Source organism: Symphalangus syndactylus, chromosome X (assembly GCF_028878055.3).
Source record: "Symphalangus syndactylus isolate Jambi chromosome X, NHGRI_mSymSyn1-v2.1_pri, whole genome shotgun sequence".
Classification (NCBI taxonomy): Eukaryota; Metazoa; Chordata; class Mammalia; order Primates; family Hylobatidae; genus Symphalangus; species Symphalangus syndactylus.
In genome coordinates, this window is record NC_072447.2 from 66,260,100 (window position 1) to 66,280,000 (window position 19,901).

Sequence of the window (19,901 nt, forward strand, 5' to 3'; positions counted from 1 at the left end):
CTGGATGTACTTTGTTAGCTGAAGCAGCTAGGAGTATTTCTAAAAATTGTTCTATTGATTGACCAAAACCTCTACTCAATAGTAGCTTGTGTTAAATGAGGTTAAGATGCCAGAAATACCATGGTACAGCGTAAGCAGGGGAATCCATCGTTTAGGGCAATAAGAATGTTGGAATCAATTAGTCATATGTAACACATTCAACTCACCCTTTTGACTATGTGGACATTGACATTCCTTTCACAGGACTTTGAGAAATACGCTGTGGTAGAGACTAGCTAAGTGGTCATTAAACTTGTTTCCTCTTCCTCCTAGGGACAGATTTATACTACATTTGTCAGTGTCCCTTACAATTGGGTATGCCCATTGTCTGGGTGCTAGCTAAGGGAATATGAGAAGTGATGTGTGCTACATCCGGCTCATAGAAACCTCCCACATGGTCTTTTCCTCTTCTGGCTATTTAGAATGGAGATGACAATAAATACAATGATGACCATGTTTTGAAGATGGCAGACCTTCTAGACAGAAAGTGCCTAGGCCTCTGAATCATCACTTAGAAGAGGGAAACTCAATTATTAACACCTGTTTTGGAATACAACAGAAGCAAGAAGTAAACTTGTCTTAAATCTCAGAAAATTTTTTTCTGTCCCAGGAGCTAGCTTTACCTTAACTAGTACATGAATGAGTACCAGTATTAAAAAGCATTGCAGTGATTTATTTCTGCAGGTGAGGGTCATGGTGAGAAATCATGAATGGGCTTCCTGATTTCAATGGAGGTGATAGGTTCATCTCCAAAGAGAAGTTGGGTCTGGTTCTTATAACGGATAGCAGAGCCGTAGCAATAATCAGGTTTGACCTGTGGAAGTTTGTATAACAGTGGATAATTAAGGATAGTTTCCCTAGGACCAAAATAGGTAGCCTGATGATAAAGTCCTAGTTGTTATATAACCCCAAAAATCTTCTACTCTGGAAAATGGAAGCCTGATCTTGTCCTCAAAAATGTGGCATCCCAGCCTCTTCCCGAGTTCGTAGACCAGAGCCCCTTGAATGAAGGGGAGGGTCCATCTGAAGAAGGACCTTGCTACACTTTTCACAAGTATGTATGGCAAAATCTCCCTCCTTGCTTTCCTCACAGAGACCTGCAGCCACAGTCATTGTACACTGGGGACAGGGAAATATCCGGGCCTTTGAAATAGACTGGATATTGGTTCTGAATTAATGTCAATCTCTGGTGATCCAGATTGCCGCTGCGGCCCATCCATCAGAGTGGGATGGGGTTATACATGAAATTTTGATCTGAGTCTTACACTGGGCCCAGAAGAAATCCTGTGGTGATTTCTCCAGTTCTTGGATGTACTATTGGAATCTACACAGTATAGATGGCATAAAGGGGAGGAGGACTATAGCTGAAGAGCAAGTTAAAGACTCAAGAAATGGGGAATAAAATTGGAGGTGGCAATATCGTGATAACAGAAGTCCCAGCAGAGAAAAATAAAAATGGAAAAGTGGGTCTATTTTGTGAATGATTGGCTGAACATAGGACTCCAAGTGACCCAGGCAAGCTGAGCTCCCCATGGTGAGTTGTGTGTTAACTGTCTCATCAAGCCATGAAGTTATCTACGTGCAGTAGCACTCCACCACCGAATGGAATAGTTACACAAGCAGGCCTAGATGATGAATAAGCTGCCTGAGCAAGTGAATCATACTCCCATCTGCTGTACTGCCATCCCTCTCTCACCCACACCTGAAGCCTCATGGGGAATTCCCTGTGACCAGGTGACTAAGGGATACAATATTCTATTCCAGCTTGGTTTATACATAGCCCTGCATGATATGCTGGCCCTGCTGAAGTAGCTAGCTGTAGTGTTACAGCCCTACTTAGGGTTGATCCTGAAGGACAGTGAGAAGGGAAATTCTCCCAGTAGAACAACTGCCAGGTCACATAGCTGGTCAGAGGTATAGATAGGTTTCCACTGTTTCATGAGTAGTTGTTAATGATTCGGCTAAATGGTGAAGGACTTGGAAATAACAGGACTGAAATATTATTGGCGAGGTCTGAGGAAGAGCATATGGCTGTCCCTCTTGCAATGGGCAGAGATATTCATGTCCCACATAAGCACCAGAGAGAGTCCACTGCAGAAGAGGAGCTCAATCAAGTAGACAGGTAGGTGTCCTGTTCTGTGATGTCAGTCAGCCTCTTATCTGTCACCTTTTTCTTTGCCCAGTGGATTCCTGAACAAAATGGCCATGGTGGCAGGCATGGAGGTTATGCATGGACTCCACAATATGGACTTCCACCAAGACCAATCTGGCTATAAGCCACTGCTGAGTGCCCAACCTGCCAACAGAACAGTAACCCAAGCCCCACTGTGGAACTATTTCTTGGTGGCAGCTGATTACAGACAGGACAAAATGAAAAAAAGCCACTGGACCCCCAAAATTCTACTGGCAGGAAGCAAACTGGGGAAACTGTTCAGCTGCAAACATGTGCTGCCTTTCATGAAAAAGGAAGGTACAGAGGGTAAAACCAAGAGGTCAGAGGGCAGAGCCTTAGAATATTATTCCCAGGCCTTGACATCTAATCATGAAACTTCCATTTTCCCAGCTGGATTTCAGAGTTGTTATAGACCAGTAACTCCTTTGTCTCCCATTTCCCCTCTTTTTGAACCAGAATGTCTGTAGTAGTTGTCCTATGGCTATTCCACCATTGTACGTTGGGTGTGTTGGGGACAGACAACGTGCCTCTTAAGTCTCACAAATCAGCCGGGCACGGTGGCTCACGCCTGTAATCCCAGAACTTTGGGAGGCCAAGGTGGAAGGATTGTCTGAGCCCAGGAGTTTGCGAACAGTCTGGGCAATATAGTAAGATCTCGTCTCTACAACAAAATAAAAATAAAAAATAATTTTCTTTTTTTTTTTTTTTTTTTGGAGACGGAGTCTTGCTCTGTAGCCCAGGCTGGAGTGCGGTGGCGTGATCTTGGCTCACTACAAGCTCCGTCTCCCGGGTTCAAGCTATTCTCTTGCCTCAGCCTCCAGGCGCCCGCCACCACTCCCGGCTAATTTTTCGTATTTTTAGTAGAGACGGGGTTTCACCGTGTTAGCCAGGATGGTCTCGATCTCCTGACCTCCTGATTTGCCCACTTCGGCCTCCCAAAGTGCTGGGATTACAGGCGTGAGCCACCGCACCCGGCCAAAAAATAATTTTTTACCAAAAAAAAATTGTCTCACAAATCTAAAGATGGAGAAAAATAGTAGTTAAGAAGCCATACTCAAAGAGCCTCTTTCATATATGGACCTGATTTAGATGTTCTGGATTTTGGGGCAATGCTGTAATTGGATGAGACTTTTAGAGACTTTGGGAAGTGATGAATGCATTTTGCATGTGGAGGCAACATGAATCACCAGGACCAGTGGAAAACTATAGTAGTCAGTCTCCAAGATGACCCCCAAGGACCCCCCACCTCCTGGTATTCACACCTTTGTGTAATCCCCTCCCATTGAGCGTGGCCTGGACCTAGTAACTGACCTACTTTTCTTTTTTTTTTTTTTTTTTGAGACGGAGTTTGCGCTTGTTGCCCAGGCTGGAGTGCAATGGCGCGATCTTGGCTCACCGCAACCTCTGCCTCCCGGGTTCAAGCAATTCTCCTGCCTCAGCCTCCTGAGTAGCTGGAATTACAGGCATGCACGACGACACCCAGCTAATTTTGTATTTTTAGTAGAGATGGGGTTTCTCCATGTTGGTCAGGTTGGTCTCGAACTCCTGACCTCAGGTGATCCGCCCGTCTCGGCCTCCCAAAGTGCTGGGATTACAGGCGTGAGCCACTGTGCCCGGCAGTAACTGACTGACTTCTAACGAATAGAATATTGCAAAAGTGATGGGACGTCACATCTGAAATTAGGTTATAAAGACTATGAGTTCTGTCTGGCATGTGGGCACTCTCCTTCTATCTCTAGCTCATCTTACTTGATTGCTGTGATGAAGCAAGCTGCCATATTGTGAGCCACCCTATGAAAAGGTGCACATGGCAAGGAACCTGAGAGTGACCCCCAGCCAACAGCCAGCAAGACTGAATATGCCAACAGCCACATGAGTCAGCTTGAAAGTAGATCCTTCCCCAGTCAAGCCTTGAGATGACTGTAGCCCTAGCTCACACCTTGCTGGCTGTGAGACCCTGAAATAGAAACTCAGCTAAGTTGAGCCCAGATTCCTAACCACAGGGACTGTGAGATAAAACGTTGTTTTAAGCCACTGTTTTTGAGGTAATTTGTTATGTAGCAAATATATAACCAATAGAGATAGGCATGGAGGTTATGTACCTCGACAATATGATCTTCTAACCTACCAAGGCCACTGTGGCCCTAGCACTGCTGAATTCCCAACCTACCAACAGCAGAGATCAACACTGAGCTCCCACTGTGAACTATTTCCTGATGGCAGGCTGATTACTTTGGACCCCTTCTGTCTAGCACAGGCCTTAGGGTCACAAAGATTTGGTGAAAATCCCAGCTCTGCCAGGCTGATATGCCTAGGTGAGGCCTGTTTTCCTAGGGGTCTGTTTCCTGTGTCTGTTGGGGACTTTGTGAAATATCTCACATGAAGCTGAGCACCCAGGTGGAGGTTCACAAGGGGCTGTTCCCCTTCCTTTCATGTGAGTGCCCAGGGGCAAGAACCCTGTTCCTCTGCTTCCTAACCCCTCTTCTCCCATCACAATTTCAGGTCTTCTGGGAAGCATGGTTAGTGTCTGCCCCTTCAAGGACCCACTGACCATGTACCTCAGACCTCAGGCGCCACTCCCAAGGGGTGGTATCCTGTACCACTGGACTCTGCAATGCAAAGGAAACAGAGTCGTATGCACAGTGTGGAGCTCCAACTGATGCTCCTACCTCCTTCTACAACTAGACTGCAGGCCTTTGGCCTGGAAGTGGAGACAGACTGAGGCCTGGGCCTTGCCTTCCCTCCAGAAGCTCCAGAGCTTGGGGGTGGGAGAAGAGACAGACCTATTAATCTTAAGAGTGTTTCAGACACCATGTAAGGCACAGGTGGAGGCACTAAGGAGAAGGAGAAGAAGGGTTCAGTTGGGCCTGAAGGAAGAGTTTGGGTAAAGTCCTTAATAGAAGTGATGTCTCTTCCCATCCCCTTGTCATCTGCAGATTCAGAAGCCATCCTGAGGGATGTGGCAACATTTGGGAGGACTCGGCAGCTAGGTGATATCTCTGTAATAGAAAATGACTTTGAGGTGAGAAGATACCCACTGCTTCCCTGACCTCATTCTCCCCAGCCCCTTATCTGAGGGGGAGGGGATCCCCTGAGCCAGTCCCCCTCCCTTTCTAGGGGAGTGTCTGGGAAAGAGGGCAGATTTGGAACCAGAGAAAGCTCTCTGGAAGAGGTTAGATTTGATCTGGGTCTTGCAGGATGATGGCCAGGGCCTCTCCCGCAGAGTTCATGGAATGCATGTCTGCTGTGAAGGAGACAATGTGTGAGGGATGGGATACAGACGTGCCAACATGGTAAAGGCTGTCTGAAAACTGGTGAAGGATGGGCCTATACCAGGGAGGCCCCCGTCCTGGGCCAAGCAGTTCTCTAACCTGGGAGTTGCTTCAGGTTGTAGGCACCATCTCTTCCTCTCCTGTCTGGACACTTCTTCCTGTGGCTGACTGCCTTGGGAGTGGTAGTTAAGTGCTGAGATTGAGCCCCTTCCTGCCCATCCCAGCTCTCACACTCATCTCTCCTGTCAGCTCCTCCAACCCCCTTTTCATGATCAATTCCAGCCAAAAGGTCAGCCTTTTCCCCTGGACTGAGACCTAGGGTCAAACTGGACCTGACAGGGTTGTCCACGGACTCGTCTCTCTCCTTACTTGTATAGCCTAGGGTCCCAACTGGAAGACTAGATGAAACAGGGCTTAGCCAGACCTTCCCACCAATCAAAGCTGCCAGAAGAGGGCGGGCTTTCTTATTTACCACTAGGTTCCCATCAACTGCAAATATTGGGAAGGGGGAATGAAACCCATGAACGTTCAGATGAGAAAGCAAAATAAGAGTGGCAGTGTGCTAAGCTCCTGGGCTAGGGATCAGGACCCAGCCTTTAGCCTCCTCACAGCCCCTTGAGAGGACGGAAAGCCCTTGAGGCAGGCATGATGGGAAGCTGACTGGCTTAGGGCTTCCATGCTCTTGCTTCCTCCTTTATATCCTCATATCATGGGCAGACTCCAAACACAGAACACTCAAGACCACAAAGAATGGTTCTTAGCCTTTGAAGGGTCAAGGATCCCTTTATCAATCTGATACAAGCTGGTTAGTCTTCTTGTCAGAAAAACACATGCATGCAAACACCCACAAAAACATGTAAACAATCTGTTGATGGTCCCTGATTTAGTCCAGCACCCTTATCTTAAAGACTTTGGGACTCAGAAGGGAGATCTTTCCAAATACTATGGGACCATTAATGGGCTTGAAACCACTTTGCTAAGTGAAAGAAGCTAGACACAAAGGATCACATATTATACGATTCCATTTATGTAAAACGTCCAGAATAGGCAAATGGGATGAGGGGTAAAGGATGCCTAAGGGATATGGAGTTTCTTTCTGCAGTGATGAAAATGTTCTAAATTTTTTTTTTTTTTTTGGAATGATGGCTGCACAACTCTGAATATACTAAAAGCTATTTAACTGTATACTTTTAAGTGGGTGAACTGTATGGTATGTACATTATATCTCAATAAGCTGTCTTAAAAAAGTTAACTCAGGGGTTGCAAATGACCACACATCTGAGCTTTAGTCCCCATTCATCAGGGGCATAACCTGTGGAGAAAAATCAGGGAATTATGCAGTATATGGGTTAGACAGGAAAACATTCTAGAAAGAACGAGATTCTATGTATAATCTTAAGGGCAATAAAGCATCATGGAAGGCTTTAAGCAGTATATAATCAGATCTACACTTTAGAAACCCCCCAAATCACTGAATTGTACATTTCAAACAAGTGAATTTTATGGTATGTAAATTATATCTCAATAAAGCCATTAAAAAAAAAAATCCCTTTGGGAGCTTGAGGAGGATAAACTGGAGGGCATCAACTGGGGGAGGCTGTAGTGTAGGAGTTTGGGTGAGGGGGCCCGAGCCCATCTGTTTGGACTTGAGGGAAAGTGGCTTGGGGTTAGAGTCGGGGGAGGATCCGAATGTCTTGCCCAAGGTTAAGAAGCTGGTGGAACCTGATTTCAGAACCCAGAGCTCCCTGGCTTCAGCCCTAGTGCTCCTGCCAGCACTACAGCTGCTCCACTGACTGGTGATGGAAGCACTGTCTTCCCCGTCTAAGAGAAATGCACTTCAGAAACATGTTTCCAAAAAATGTTTCTAAGGGTTTTATTTCTAACAAGAGGAAAATAATAAAATAAAATTAAAATAGGCTTCAGTTGGAACCAAGTTTCTTGTTTTGCTTTTTTTTTCCTTTTGAACAAATTAATTACACACCAACAATCTTCTTTTATTACAACATGAACCCAGGAGGAGGAAAGGAGACAGGGGAGGACAGGGAGGGAGGACTGAGGTGGTTGTGAGGACAAGCACCAAAAGCTTTCTTCAGATCACAGGGAGCCCTGTTCAGCTCCCCAGCCAAATTCCTTTAAAATAAAAAACTGTGAGCACGGCTATGTGAAGTTTCCTCCTCCTGGGTGGAACGGTCAGGGGAAGGCAGAGGGAGAAGGGGGTAGGAAGGAAGGAAAAGGAGAGGAGAGTGGGGGCAGGGGTTAGTGTAGCATGGCCTGGCCAGGACCAGAACTGGGGAGAGAAGGGAGGAGAGTCCCCCAGTTTGCATATACACTGGCCTTGTCTCTGGAATGGTGATGGCCCAGCCCCAGCCACCCCCCTGCCCACCAGCCCATCCATCTATCTGCCTCAGGTGTCTGGGAATGCTGGTTAGAGGCTACCAGGGAGGGAAGACTCCAGGGGCCGGCCCCCAGGAGCTGAGGTCTGAACAATACCTTGGAGTCAGAATACAAAAGTCAAGGGACTCAGGGGTGGGCTGGTAGCGGGGATGGCCACCCCCCTACCCGCCCACCCCGCCAAGAAGCAGGCTTGATGGTCAGAAAGAGGATCCTTGAGGCCGAGGGGGGGTCTCTGTCAGGGTCTGTGCTAGGCTCAGCCACTGTCACAACTGTTGCTGAGGCGGCTGCTGTGGGCAGGGCAGATGCAGCCGGGGAGTCAGAGTGGAGAAAGGGGCCGAGGGGCCTGAAGTGGTCCCTTCCGCCGGTTCCAAGCCATTCTGGTTCTCCTGGGTGCTGGGGCTGCCAGTGGTGGGGATGGGTGCAGGGGGGCCCTCACCCCCAGTCTCCTCCTCCAGCTCTTCCTCCTCCTGGACCTCCTCAGCCTCTGGCCCTGAGCTCCGTACCCTCTTTGGCTCTAGCTCCTCTCGGGCTGGGTCATCGCCCTCCCCACCCCGATCCACCTTCCGCCGCCGCCGCCTCTCCAGGGCCCGGCCCCGAGCCCGACTCCCGTGACGCTCTGCCTTCTCCAGCTGTGATTACAGATAGGCAGAAAGACAGGTTGTGGGCCAGTGGTCAGGCCTGGGCTCCCTACTCGGCCTGACCTCCTGGCCCGGCCCATGACCCCTCTCCTCACCTCCAGAAGTGTGCGGATCCTCTCCAGGTCTGGGGGCTGTCCAGCCTGCAGCAGCTGCCAGATGCTGTGGTTCTCATCCAGGGTCACCTCGAGCAGGTCCCCCTCCATCATGAGCTCCTCCAAGGGGGCCCGGGTTGCCTCAGGCAGTTCCAACACAGGGCCAGTCAACTGTGGCAACAGCGAGGACAGCAGCTCCAGATCTAGGAGGTTGCAGGAACAAGCGGCGTTAGAGGCTGCCCTTGGTCTTATCCCCACCACTACAACAAAGCTGAGGACTACATGGGTCACTCTGGTGATGTGCAGTCAACAGCCTACCCACACCACACCTAGACCTACCTCTCTTACCTGAGCCCTCCTCCGGGGCTACCTTCTCAGGACTGGTCACACTGTCTCCATTCTCCAGTAAGCCCTGGACCTGCGGAGGAGAGCAAGAATAGGTAGGGGCAACTGAACTGAAGAACCAGGCCCTATTCCTCCTCCGCCAACCCCAAACTTGAGACCCTCTGCCTTCTGGAGGAGGAGGGAAGACATAGGCTGCCAGCAGGGAGCAGAGTCTAGGAATCTGGACAGATGCAGAATGGAGTAGGAAGGCTGGTCCAAAGAAAACTGAAAATTGGAGAACAAGGGGCAGGGCCGAGCCTAAACTGGGGTAGGGGCTAGGAGACAAGAATCTGAGGACAAGAGCTGGACTGAGTAGCTCACCTTAGGCATATCCTTGCCACTGCCCTCTCTGAGGGGGTCAGAAGCAGGGGCTGCAGGGTAGTTGGGAGGCTCCTCAGGTCTAGGTTCAGCCTGTAGCCGTTGGCGGAGCTCAGCCAGCCGTCCCAACAGAGCAGTCACATCTTCAGAGGCCAGAGCCTGCCTGGCGCGGCCTTGCCAGCTGATGGCCCTCTCTGTGAGGCACTGCAGGGCCTCGCCCTCGGGCAGCCGCACAGGCAGTCTCTGCAGGGCTACCAGCAGTGCCAGGATGGTCTCCAGGCGCGGGCGCCTTGAGCGCATACACAGTGGACACAGGAATTTGGTGTCCCATTCCCACCAGGCCAGCAGTGGGGATGAGGTGGGACTGGGCCTCGGAGAGCTGAGGAGGCGAGGCACTGACACACACCGCCCATGGAACCAGTCCTGACACAGGTCACACTGCAGAGCTCCCGCCCCAGCCGGCACCTGCCCACACACACAGATAGAGGTTGTAGAGGAGGCCGTGGTCGATGATGCCAGTGGACTGGGCTTGGCCGAATTGGTGCGACGCAGCTGCAGGATACCCTCCTTCTCCTTCTGTTCCCCCTCTTTGAAGGCCACGATCTGCCATACCCAGGACAGGAGCAAAGTGGGTCAGCAGCCTACCCCTTCCCTTCTCTGGACCCCCCCCTTAACACCCCCATTCCCAAACCAGGAGAATTGAGGCTCAGGGGACAAGCGGTCTGCTCATGGCCACCCAGCTCAGACACTCCATCATCACCAAGCCCTTCTCTCCATCTGTGTCTAAACTCCTTACCACAGAGCCTGGGTCCCTGAGGTCCTGCGCAGACAGCCCCAGCAGCTCTGTGTCAGATTTGTACAACCCCAGCTCCTTCTCCATCCACCGGCTGCGCTTGGTGCTGTCTGAGCCGGCGTCTGCACACGGGCAGAGAACCTGAGGCAGGCAGACAAGAGAGGGAATGACTGGGCTTCCCTTACATCCCCCGCCCTCTCCTTCCCTCCCTGGTGCCCCCACAAAACCCATGTTATCTCATGAGCCATCTCATAGAAGCCAGGGCAGGCGTTAAGAGACGCTGTAGGTCAAGGTCCCAGGCCTCACCTCCAGCAGCGTGTAGCAAGAATTTTTCTTGAGGAAGGTCTTGGAGGCCTTCTCCCTCCAGGAGTGCGCTGTCAGTACCTGTAGCTCTAGCTGTCTCAGCTCCTCCAGCCCCACAGGTAGGTCCCGGCCCACAGCTACTAGGCCCTCCAAGTCATCCAGGCAGGGGTAGTGGTCACCATTCTAAGGACAAGGGCGAGAGAGAGCTCAGTTCAACTTACCAATGCTACTGATGCTTACTCTGTGCCTGGCCCTGAGCTGGAAAGATGAACTGGGCTCAGTCTTGAGGGATTAAAAAAAATAGGTGTCATCCTAAGGAACACCCACTTGGCTCTCTCCCACAACACCGGCGTCTACTGACTGGCTCAGCCCCAAGTATCTAGTCAGCCTTCTGTTGTGGTTTGCCTCTTCTCCTCTCCTCCATGCCCCTGCCCTGCTCAGTCCCATACCACCTGCCTCCCTGGCCCATCAATCTCATCCTAACCAGTGCCCTCTCTTCCTTCAGGCCAGCCTCACACTCTTCCTCTCACCCTGCTCATCAGGCACATTTTGCCTCCTGACTAGATGCCATGCCCCCTTCCTCTCTCCAGCCAACCCAACCCATCCCAGCAACCCAGCACATCCCAGTGTATATGCCATCTCTTCCCAGCTGGACTGAAGGCCTGGGGTGGGAGTGGCAGGGTCCTCACTTGGATCTCATCAACATCAGCAATCCAGGCCCGGGCCTTAGCAAGAGCCTCCTTGAGAGCCTGGATGTTGGGCAGGTGAACAGGGATGTTTTCCGCTTCACGGATTATGGCCTCAAGTGTGGCTGGTGGATGCTTCTGCCTAAAGGTAGGGAAAAAAAGAACACTCAGTCTGATGTGGTCTGCCTGACCAGAAGCCCAGCCTGACCACCAGATATATCTGCATGGGCCCCTTGGGTGTCTGTTATTCCTGCTGCCACTTGGGCCTACTTGCTTGTATTCCGCCTAAGGGTAGCTGCCAGTCCCTGCTTCCCCAAGACTGCATGCACCCAACTTCATCCTTCTGCCACAGCTCTTGCACCTCTGTTTGTCTGCCAGTCTGCTGGCCTGCTGGCAATGCCTACATATACAACCTGTATTGTGTAATCTGTTACTGCAGTTTGTCAACTGCCCTGTGTGGGGTCTTTCTACCAACCAACATCTGCCCGTCTGCCTATCACTTGTGCTTCTGGGTATGCGCACATTAGCCTGTAGGGCTAGTCTTGTAGATAATCTCTATCCGTCCATTTCTGCTTCTCCATCAGCCTCTCTCTGCCTTCAAGTATACAGAGTTTTTTTTTTAAAAAAGCGACAAGATAGACAACAAAAGAGGGGAGACTCAATACAGTAACACAGGAGCGTGATACCTAAGGCCACCCATGGGCATCATCTTCTGGGTCTCCATTCAACTTTGATGTTTGGAATAGGGCAGGGAAGGGAAGCAGCAGCTGGACCTACCTGGCCTCCAGGCAGAGGTGGGCTTTCTCCTCCCAACGTTCAGCAATGGTCAGCAGCTCCTGCAGCTCGGCCTGGGCTTTATCCACAGCAGGGCTAGGGGCTACACTGGCACCCGCGACCAACAGTCCTCGCATGACAGCCAAGGTGCCCCTTCGGGCTGAGGGGGCCAGTGTGCGTTTCACCTCATCCAGCCATCGCGCCTGTTCCACCTGCCGCTGGAGCTGCTGGGCCTCAGGCACTTCCACCCCCAGCTGCCGCCCCCTCTCCAACAGGGACTGCAGTAGCCCTGGACTGGAGGGCAGTGAGGCCAGGGCCTCACGAGCCTCGGCCTGGTAGGCCTCCACCTGTTCCAGAATACCCTACCAGGACACAGGATGAAGAACAAACTCCTCAGCTGGGCCCATTGAGGGGTTCCACCACCAGATGGAACCTTGTCCCACCTACCTTCTTACCCTTCAGGCTTTTGGGGCAAAGGAGCCTAACATGGGCTGGGCTCTCCTTCTCCAAGCCCTAGGACAGTTGGGGTTCCTAACACTGACTGCTCATTAGAATGCCCTGGGGAATTTAAGAATGCAGATTCCTGGGCCCCACCCTTAGAGATTCTTAATTAACTAATAATTATTAATCTATGCTTTATTTAACTTTTCAGAGGGCTCTGTTCTCAGGGCACCAGGAGACCTCCCTGCCCTAAAAATTGCTATGCTTAGTCCTCACATAAACCCTCGTGCTCACCACCCTGGGGTCTGTTGCCCTCTCCCTCTCACTCCTCCTCCACCTTCATGAATTTCCCTCCACTTTCCAAGCCCAACAAGCACCCTTGTTACCTCCTTCTCCTCTACCCCTCCTCCAGGAAACCTTACCTGGACTCTGTATCCTATATTCATACCCATGCCACCTGACCCTCAAGGCCCATTTCTAACAGGCAGTCACTAGACCCTTGCCTCACCCCTCCCACCTGTTCTTTTCTCACACGTGTCCTGTCTTGCCTGAACACTTTAAGCTTTTGAAAGGAGCCAAGAGTGGCCTGCTGCTCAGGTCCCCTGGTCCCCTTGATCCCTCATCAGCACTCCAAGCGTCCTCACCTTGACATCCCCAATCTGGTGCATGGCACAAGGCAGGTTGTTCATCTGGTCCAGAAAGGCCCGGAGCTCAGCCAGGGTCATCTGTAGACCAGCCACCCTGTGGGGGCTATGGATTATCACATGTGAGGTTTCAGGTCCAAACCCAGTGCCCTCCCTCCATGTCTATGCTAAGACCGAACACCTTTCCACACTACACCTGTCCACCTTGATCTCGCATATTTCAAATTTGCCCCAATTGCCCAGGTTAGAGGGAAGGTTTTAAATTATAGAGCATGTTCATATTATGAGGGGAAAGAATTAGAAACTAATGGGTTGTAACAAGAGCTACACTTTGCAATCCATCCTCTACTGTGAACTCTAAAGCTGTGTAGCAGGGATCAGATCTATACATCTTTGTCCTGTTCTTACCCGTAAGCCTCCCATAACTCTTCCCTGCCCACAAAACCCCTCAGCCTCTCTCTCAGGCCACTTCCAGGTCCTGATAAAAAATAAACACTTCTAGCTTTCTTATCACGGAGGCTCCCCTCTCCTTTCTAGGTGGCCTGGTCTCTTTGCCCTCCCCAACACCTTCCAGGCCATCTCACACTCTTGTGCCTGGCAGCTTCCTGCTGATGTCCATTCTGCCAAATGGTATTCACAGTCTACCCCTTGCAGCACTTTTCCTCGGTGCTGGATCCTCAGCACCTTATGTGTGCCCCAACTCCTCATGCTGTCATACCCAGCTTCCTGGCCGCTGACCAGTCCCAGAGCTCGGGACACGCAAGCCTCTGCCTCACTCAGGCAGTTCTTTAGTTGCTGCAGCAGCTCACTATTAGGAAACCTCCGCTCACGGGCTTCAGACTCTAGTGCCCTCAGTTCTTCAAGGCCTGGAAGAAAAACGAGGGCAGCAAGGAGTAGGCAGTATTGAATAGAGGCAGAGAAAGAGGGTCAGAGTACAGAAGAAAGGGAATAGAACTTGCCTGTGGAGTCCCTCCATCCCCCCATCACTCACTGCGCTTCCGCCCATCCTCCACCTCCAGGGCCACTCGCACTTTGTTGGCCCAGGTGTCAAAGGACTCAGCCCGAACCTTCAGCTTATGCAGCATGGCAGGAAGCTCATCCAAGGTATACCGATACCTGGAGGAAGAGGGCAGGCAAGAGCAAGTCTGGCCCAGCTCTGCATCCTCCTTCTTGCCCCACTTCCTCCAGAAAGGCCCATGCTCACCGCAGGTACTGCCGGCTACTGGAGCACTTGCAGAGATCATTGATGTGGGAAAGGCAGACAAGGCCGTCTGGGCAGTCGTAGCAGGCCAGGGCTGACAGGAAACACGTAGTCTTGCACTTGATACACTGGCGCTCATCATCTGGGAGCAGCTCGAAAGCCTCTCGCTCAGCCTCTGTGATACCCTAAGGGCATTTAACCCATGCGTTATATATAACCAGAACCAGGTAGCAGAATCCTCCATCTCAGCCACCACCGACCCCTACTTTAGACTCAAATCTATGCTGAGGGTCATGGGGTTTAAGAGGCCAAACCCCAGGGAGCATACCTGCCCTTTGTAAAGTCTAGACTCTCAAAGCTTGGGGAATCAGATAAACCAGGGCAAGATCAGTGTGCGCTGAGTCAGATAATTTTATAGAGGAAGAAAAATCAGGTAAGATCCAGATCAGCAGAAAGGGCCTTATGGGTGAGAAGTGAGGAAAGTGGTGGACCAAGATACCAGAGAGGTGGCAATGAGTGGAAGTGGCCAAGGGACAGGCCTGGCTAGTTATGTGTACTGGGGAACAATAATGGCTTCCAGTTACTCAGCGCCCACTGTGTTCCAGGCACCACGCTGGCCACTTAGTAGGCAGGAGATACTTGTGCACATATATAACTTAGAGAAATTCAACCGTATGTGCTTGTGTTCAGGGTTTAAAGAGATATAATTTTCTCCCAACAATATGGCTTCCAAACCTAATTCAATGACTTCATCTGTTGCTCAGATAAAGAAAAAGCAATCCATTTCAAAAATGAAGGAAAAGCTGGCTATACTGGAGTAATCAAGAGACAAACCAGTGCATATATCTAATGGGCAATTTTAAGGATTTTAATGGGAAATGTTGACTCTAACAGTTTTTGTCTTACATACCAACTTTAACACCTAACCTCTGCATAAGTTATGAGCCCAAATCCCACTCTGCCACTTATATGCTGTGTGATCATGAGTAAATCATTTAACGTCTCTGGGTCTGTTTCATTATCTAGTAAGATGGAGATAAACAGTATCATCCTTGTTGGGTTGTTATGAGGATTAACAAAAATAAAGCAGCTATGGAATCAGACAAGTATCTCAGCACTTAGATTCAGTGTTCATCAAATATTTACTGTTATTAGCTCTAATTTTCAGATAAGAATATATATTCCACAGGCCTATCTCATTTTACTAAGGCAGAAACGAAGTCTCAGGGTCAGTAACTTGCCAAGCTGAGTTAATTTTGACTCTAAAGCCAGAGAATGTTCTAAGGATGAAGTCTCTAGGGTTTTTTTGGACTACAGACTCTTGAGAATTGGATGTAAACTATGAGTCCTCTTCCCAGAAACATACTTAAATACACATACAATCTCTTACAGGATTCCAAGACTATGGTGTCCAGAATGCTTCTCTGGGGTAAGGGCCAAGTGTGAAGAATTCTGAATGTCAAGATGAGAAGGTCTATTCTCCCCATCTTGCTTTGGCTCCTTCCCACAGCTTGGCACAGCCACACGGCCATCATTTAATAACAGTAACAGTACTGAACAGAGTGAGAAAATGATGCCTGGAAAAGCCCAGGGACTCAACAACTAACACCAAGACTGAGAGGCCCCAGACTTCCAACACTACTGTAGCTATAGTTCTCCCTATAGCCCACACTCACAGGAAAGCTATAAATGAGCTTTAAAATAAGAAAGTATCACCCTAAATAGGCAGCAAGGGATCCCACAGAACCAGCACTCCTTTGTAATCTTATGAAACACTCTCATAAAGTCAATTCCCTAACTGGGCAAGTGTGAAATTTGAAGACGGTGGCTGAAACTACACGAGTGGACTTCAGAGCTCTGTAGCAGCTTCCACTCAGCTACACACACAACTGACACAAGCTTATAAGAAATCAATTAAAGCAGGACCACCTTCTACTTGGTAATATTATTGCGTAGCTTGAGTTAATGAACCATCTGCATGTAATAAAATGGCAATTCCTGAGAAACATTCCGTATTTCAATCAGTTTCTTCATGTATTAACATTACCAATAATAGCAGCTGCAACGCTGCAAAGGCAATGTTAGAGAGATGGCTTTCATGTAAATCACCTTACTCTAACCTTACATCTTGCAAGTTAGGTATTTATTCCCATTTTAGAGTGGGAAAGTGAGATATGAAAGATCAAGTAACTTGATACAGTCACCTAGATAATCAGCAGTGAGTTTTCATATGCCAGTCTATTTTGCTGGGTCATGTAAATAATGATAAATAGCTGCTATACCAGTACCTGCCATGGGTCAGTCACTAAGCAAACATTATCTTTAATACAATCAACTATCCAAAAAGATAAGCATTATCATAATCCCATTTTTCAGATGGGAAAACTGACAATGAAGTAAATCGACTTAAGCAAGGTTGCTGGTAAAGGGTATAACAGAGAATGGTGTGTGGTTTTCAATCGAGATGCGTCTAGTTCTTTTCACTATACGCCAAGAGTAGAGGCTACATCTTCTTGGTGCTGCCTCTGCCTCCCCGAACTTCCACCAGAATAGGGTGCTTGATCTGGGGTACTCTCCCCACCTTCTCCAGCAAGGCCTTTCGTAGACGCCGCTCTTCTTGCACCATGATGAACATCTCCTTATGCACAGCTGCCGCCAGGTTCAGGTCTAGCTTCTCTGGACAGGCAGCCATCTTGCAGATAAGCTCCTCATGGGAGAAGACGCAGTATCTCCGGAGCCGGCGGTAGTGCTCAATGCACTGGCGCCCAGCAGGCAACTGTGGGCAGGTTCAAGGTTGAGTGTGGCCAAGTCTGAAGGCCATGATGCCCCAGCTTCTCCACAACCCTCCTGCTTCTCCCCACCATCCCAACACATTCTAGACTCACCCAGTCGGCAGTGCAAAAGTTGACGGCCTCGGCAAAGTTGTAGCCTTGGTTGAAGCCGCTGTGGTAAGCACGGGGGAAGGTGATGACAAATTCTCCTGCACACTGGTTTGTGCGGACAACCTGAAGAACAAGAAAGGCCATGGCTGTTGAGATAGAGATTTTCCTGTATACAGACCTGACTTAAGTGCAAGGTCATTAAGGAGACAAAGAAAAGCCTCAGGGAACACAGTCTGACAACAGAATCCCAGACTCTCCAACTCTGAAAGGAAGGACCACTGGTCTCTGCTCTCAAGGTTTTGATGTGTGTTGAGATGATAGGAAGATTTGAGATTAAAAAATATATCTGTCAAAATATTCCAACTTCCTTAGTAATTTTTGCAAAAATTATAAGTATCACTTTTAATTAAGCTGGACAAGCTTTTTTAGTTATTTACTTTCATCAGTTATATATGCAGTTTCTAGCGTCACATGGCTCTATAAAGATCTGTTATAAAATCAGCCAGCCTTGCCATTCTCCCTTCTCCACAGCCTGAAATCACTTCCACCCCTTCTGATTATTTTGGCGTTGATTATAACTACCTTAAATAACATGCTTCTAGACTATGTTAAAAACAGCCTTCTGTTTCTCAATTTGCTTAGTTTTTTATGCATATATCCCTAACTTTCTGACCAATATTTAAATCTCTTCTCCTATCAATTTTCATCTTTCTGTAGCAGTCTCATGCAACCTTCTGATCTGTCCCAATCTGGACCAGCTGTCCTTCCTGGATCATCACTCTCTTGTGACAGATCTCCTATTTCCTAGATCCCATGTCTTCCTCTTTCTTGGTTTATTCCTTTGCTATGCTTAAGAACATCCTCCAACAGTTTCCTGAGAAATGGTGTGAAGAACCTACTTTTCTTTTTTTAAAGAAAGTCTCTATTCTTACTCTCACGCTTGACTGTATATAGAATTCTAAGATGAAAATCCTCTTTTTTTTTTTTTTTTTTGAGACGGAGTCTCACTCTGTGGCCCAGGCTGGAGTGCAGTGGTGCGATCTCGGCTCACTGCAAGGTCCGCCTCCCGGGTTCACGCCATTCTCCTGCCTCAGCCTCTCCAAGTAGCTAGGACTACAGGCACCTGCCACTACGCCTGGCTAATTTTTTGTATTTTTAGTAGAGACGGGGTTTCACCGTGGTCTCGATCTCCTGACCTCGTGATCCGCCCGCCTCGGCCTCCCAAAGTGCTGGGATTACAAGCGTAAGCCACCGCGCCCGGCGAAAATCCTTTTTTTTTAAACTCTCATAGTTGTTGACTCAGAAAATAATTTTAAAGGCACACTGCTCTGATCTTCTAGTGTTACTGTTGAAAAGTTTGAAGCCATTCTGATTTCTAATGCTTGATAAGCATTTGAAACCTGTTTCTCTCTCTCTCGAGCTTATAGGATTCTTCTGGTCTCAGTGTTTGACATGGAAATTTACAGGATATATCTTGGTATGAATTTCTTTTCACTCATGTACTGGGTAGGCCCATTGACTCTGGAAAATCGGTTCTCCAGTTCAGGGAAATTTTCTTGAGTGATTTCATTAATGATTTCATCCTCTCAGTTTTCATCTATTTTCTTTTGAACTTTCTTTCTCCCTGCCTAGCCTCTGTATCTCCAAGTTGCTTCTGTTTTTTGGGGGGTTTATTTTTTAGGTTTCCTCAGTTGTTTTGTTTGTTTGTTTTTTGACACAGTCTCACTTTGTCGCCCAGGCTGTAGTGCCGTGGTGCAATTTCGGCTCACTGCAACCTCCACCTCCCAGGTTCACGTGATTCTCCTGCCTCAGCCTTCCAAGCAGCTGGGATTACAGGCACACGCCACTACGCTGTATTTTTAGTAGAGATGGGGTTTTGTCATGTTGGCCAGGCTGGTCTCAAACTCCTGACCTCAGGTGATCCACCCGACTTGGCTGCGATTACAGGCGTGAGCCACTGCACCGCACTGGCCTCTCAGTTGTTAATCTGTGGCCACCTGCTTATATTTAAGAGGAAGAGATTAAAAAGCTGAATGGAAGCTCTGAGTACACAGATGAAGCTTGTTAACTGTGAGCTTCACTGTAGGGTGATCTAGCTAAGCCATTTAGTTTGGGAAACTCCAGGTCTTTCCTCGCAGGCCAGTCAGATTCCCCAAAGAAAACCCTTTTTTTTTTTTTTGCCTGTAGGAAAAAAGGCCTGGCAGCCAGTGTTCTAACAGCCAAGTGGAGAATGATGGCTGGGAACCTCAGCATCCAGTATGATAAATCCTAATTACATTCCCTATAACTCCACCTTCAATTGTACCTAGGAGACCTTAAACCAGAGACTCTGTTTTAACCTCTTCAGAAATAAATCTTCGGTCTTTTACTAGAGTGACTAGGCATTTCTAGCTGCCCAGCATGGGAGGATATCTCACAGCTTTTTTTTTTTTTTTTTTTTTTTTTTTTGAGATGGAGTCTCGCTCTGTTGCCCAGGCTGGAGTGCAGTGGTGTGATCTCGGCTCATTGTAAGCTCTGCCTCCCGGGTTCATGCCATTCTCCTGCCTCAGCCTCCCGAGTAGCTGGGACTACAGGCGTCCGCCACCACGCCCGGCTAATATTTTGTATTTTTAGTAAAGATGGGGTTTCACTGTGTTAGCCAGGATGGTCTCAATCTCCTGACCTTGCGATCCACCTGCCTTGGCCTCCCAAAGTGCTGGGATTACAGGTGTGAGCCACTGCACCCGGCCCTCACAGCTTCTTATATAGACATGAACCAATCCTTATTTTCACCCCATCCATCTTTACCCCTAGAATGCCTGGTGCCACCGATAACAAATCTTTGGGGGATTCTGAGGTATGAATGAATTGAGTTGGTTCTCAAGATG

The 19,901-nt window shown here is 48.9% G+C and overlaps 2 protein-coding genes across 12 annotated transcripts in view; both read right to left on the reverse strand.

Moving 5' to 3' along the window:
- Positions 1-1,489: 1,489 nt before the first annotated feature.
- LOC134735974 (uncharacterized) lies at positions 1,490-6,162 on the reverse strand. The gene is made up of 3 exons (XM_063634581.1): positions 6,094-6,162; positions 5,584-6,046; positions 1,490-5,211 (listed from the first exon to the last, which is right to left on the reverse strand). Exons 1-3 carry the CDS (start codon positions 6,160-6,162, stop codon positions 4,772-4,774), a joined length of 972 nt encoding a protein of 323 aa, XP_063490651.1. The 3' UTR covers positions 1,490-4,771.
- Positions 6,163-6,488: 326 nt separating this feature from the next.
- KDM5C (lysine demethylase 5C) overlaps positions 6,489-19,901 on the reverse strand; it is a 34,044-nt gene continuing 20,631 nt past the window's right edge. For 4 of the 11 annotated variants that reach the window (XM_055267247.2, XM_055267248.2, XM_063634819.1 and 1 more), the window contains 14 exons: positions 17,038-17,157; positions 16,734-16,928; positions 14,156-14,337; positions 13,943-14,067; positions 13,670-13,817; positions 12,952-13,057; positions 11,870-12,228; positions 11,096-11,234; positions 10,410-10,589; positions 10,107-10,244; positions 9,314-9,913; positions 8,948-9,026; positions 8,612-8,811; positions 7,333-8,507 (listed from right to left, as the gene is read on the reverse strand). In XM_055267247.2, the coding sequence (XP_055123222.1) occupies positions 8,142-8,507; positions 8,612-8,811; positions 8,948-9,026; positions 9,314-9,913; positions 10,107-10,244; positions 10,410-10,589; positions 11,096-11,234; positions 11,870-12,228; positions 12,952-13,057; positions 13,670-13,817; positions 13,943-14,067; positions 14,156-14,337; positions 16,734-16,928; positions 17,038-17,157 (2,937 nt within the window). In that variant the 3' untranslated portion in view covers positions 7,333-8,141. Of the gene's footprint in view, positions 6,797-7,332; positions 8,508-8,611; positions 8,812-8,947; positions 9,027-9,313; positions 9,914-10,106; positions 10,245-10,409; positions 10,590-11,095; positions 11,235-11,869; positions 12,229-12,951; positions 13,058-13,669; positions 13,818-13,942; positions 14,068-14,155; positions 14,338-16,733; positions 16,929-17,037; positions 17,158-19,901 lie in introns of those variants that run through there. The other 7 variants (XM_055267249.2, XM_055267250.2, XM_063634817.1 and 4 more) reach the window with 4 other exon arrangements.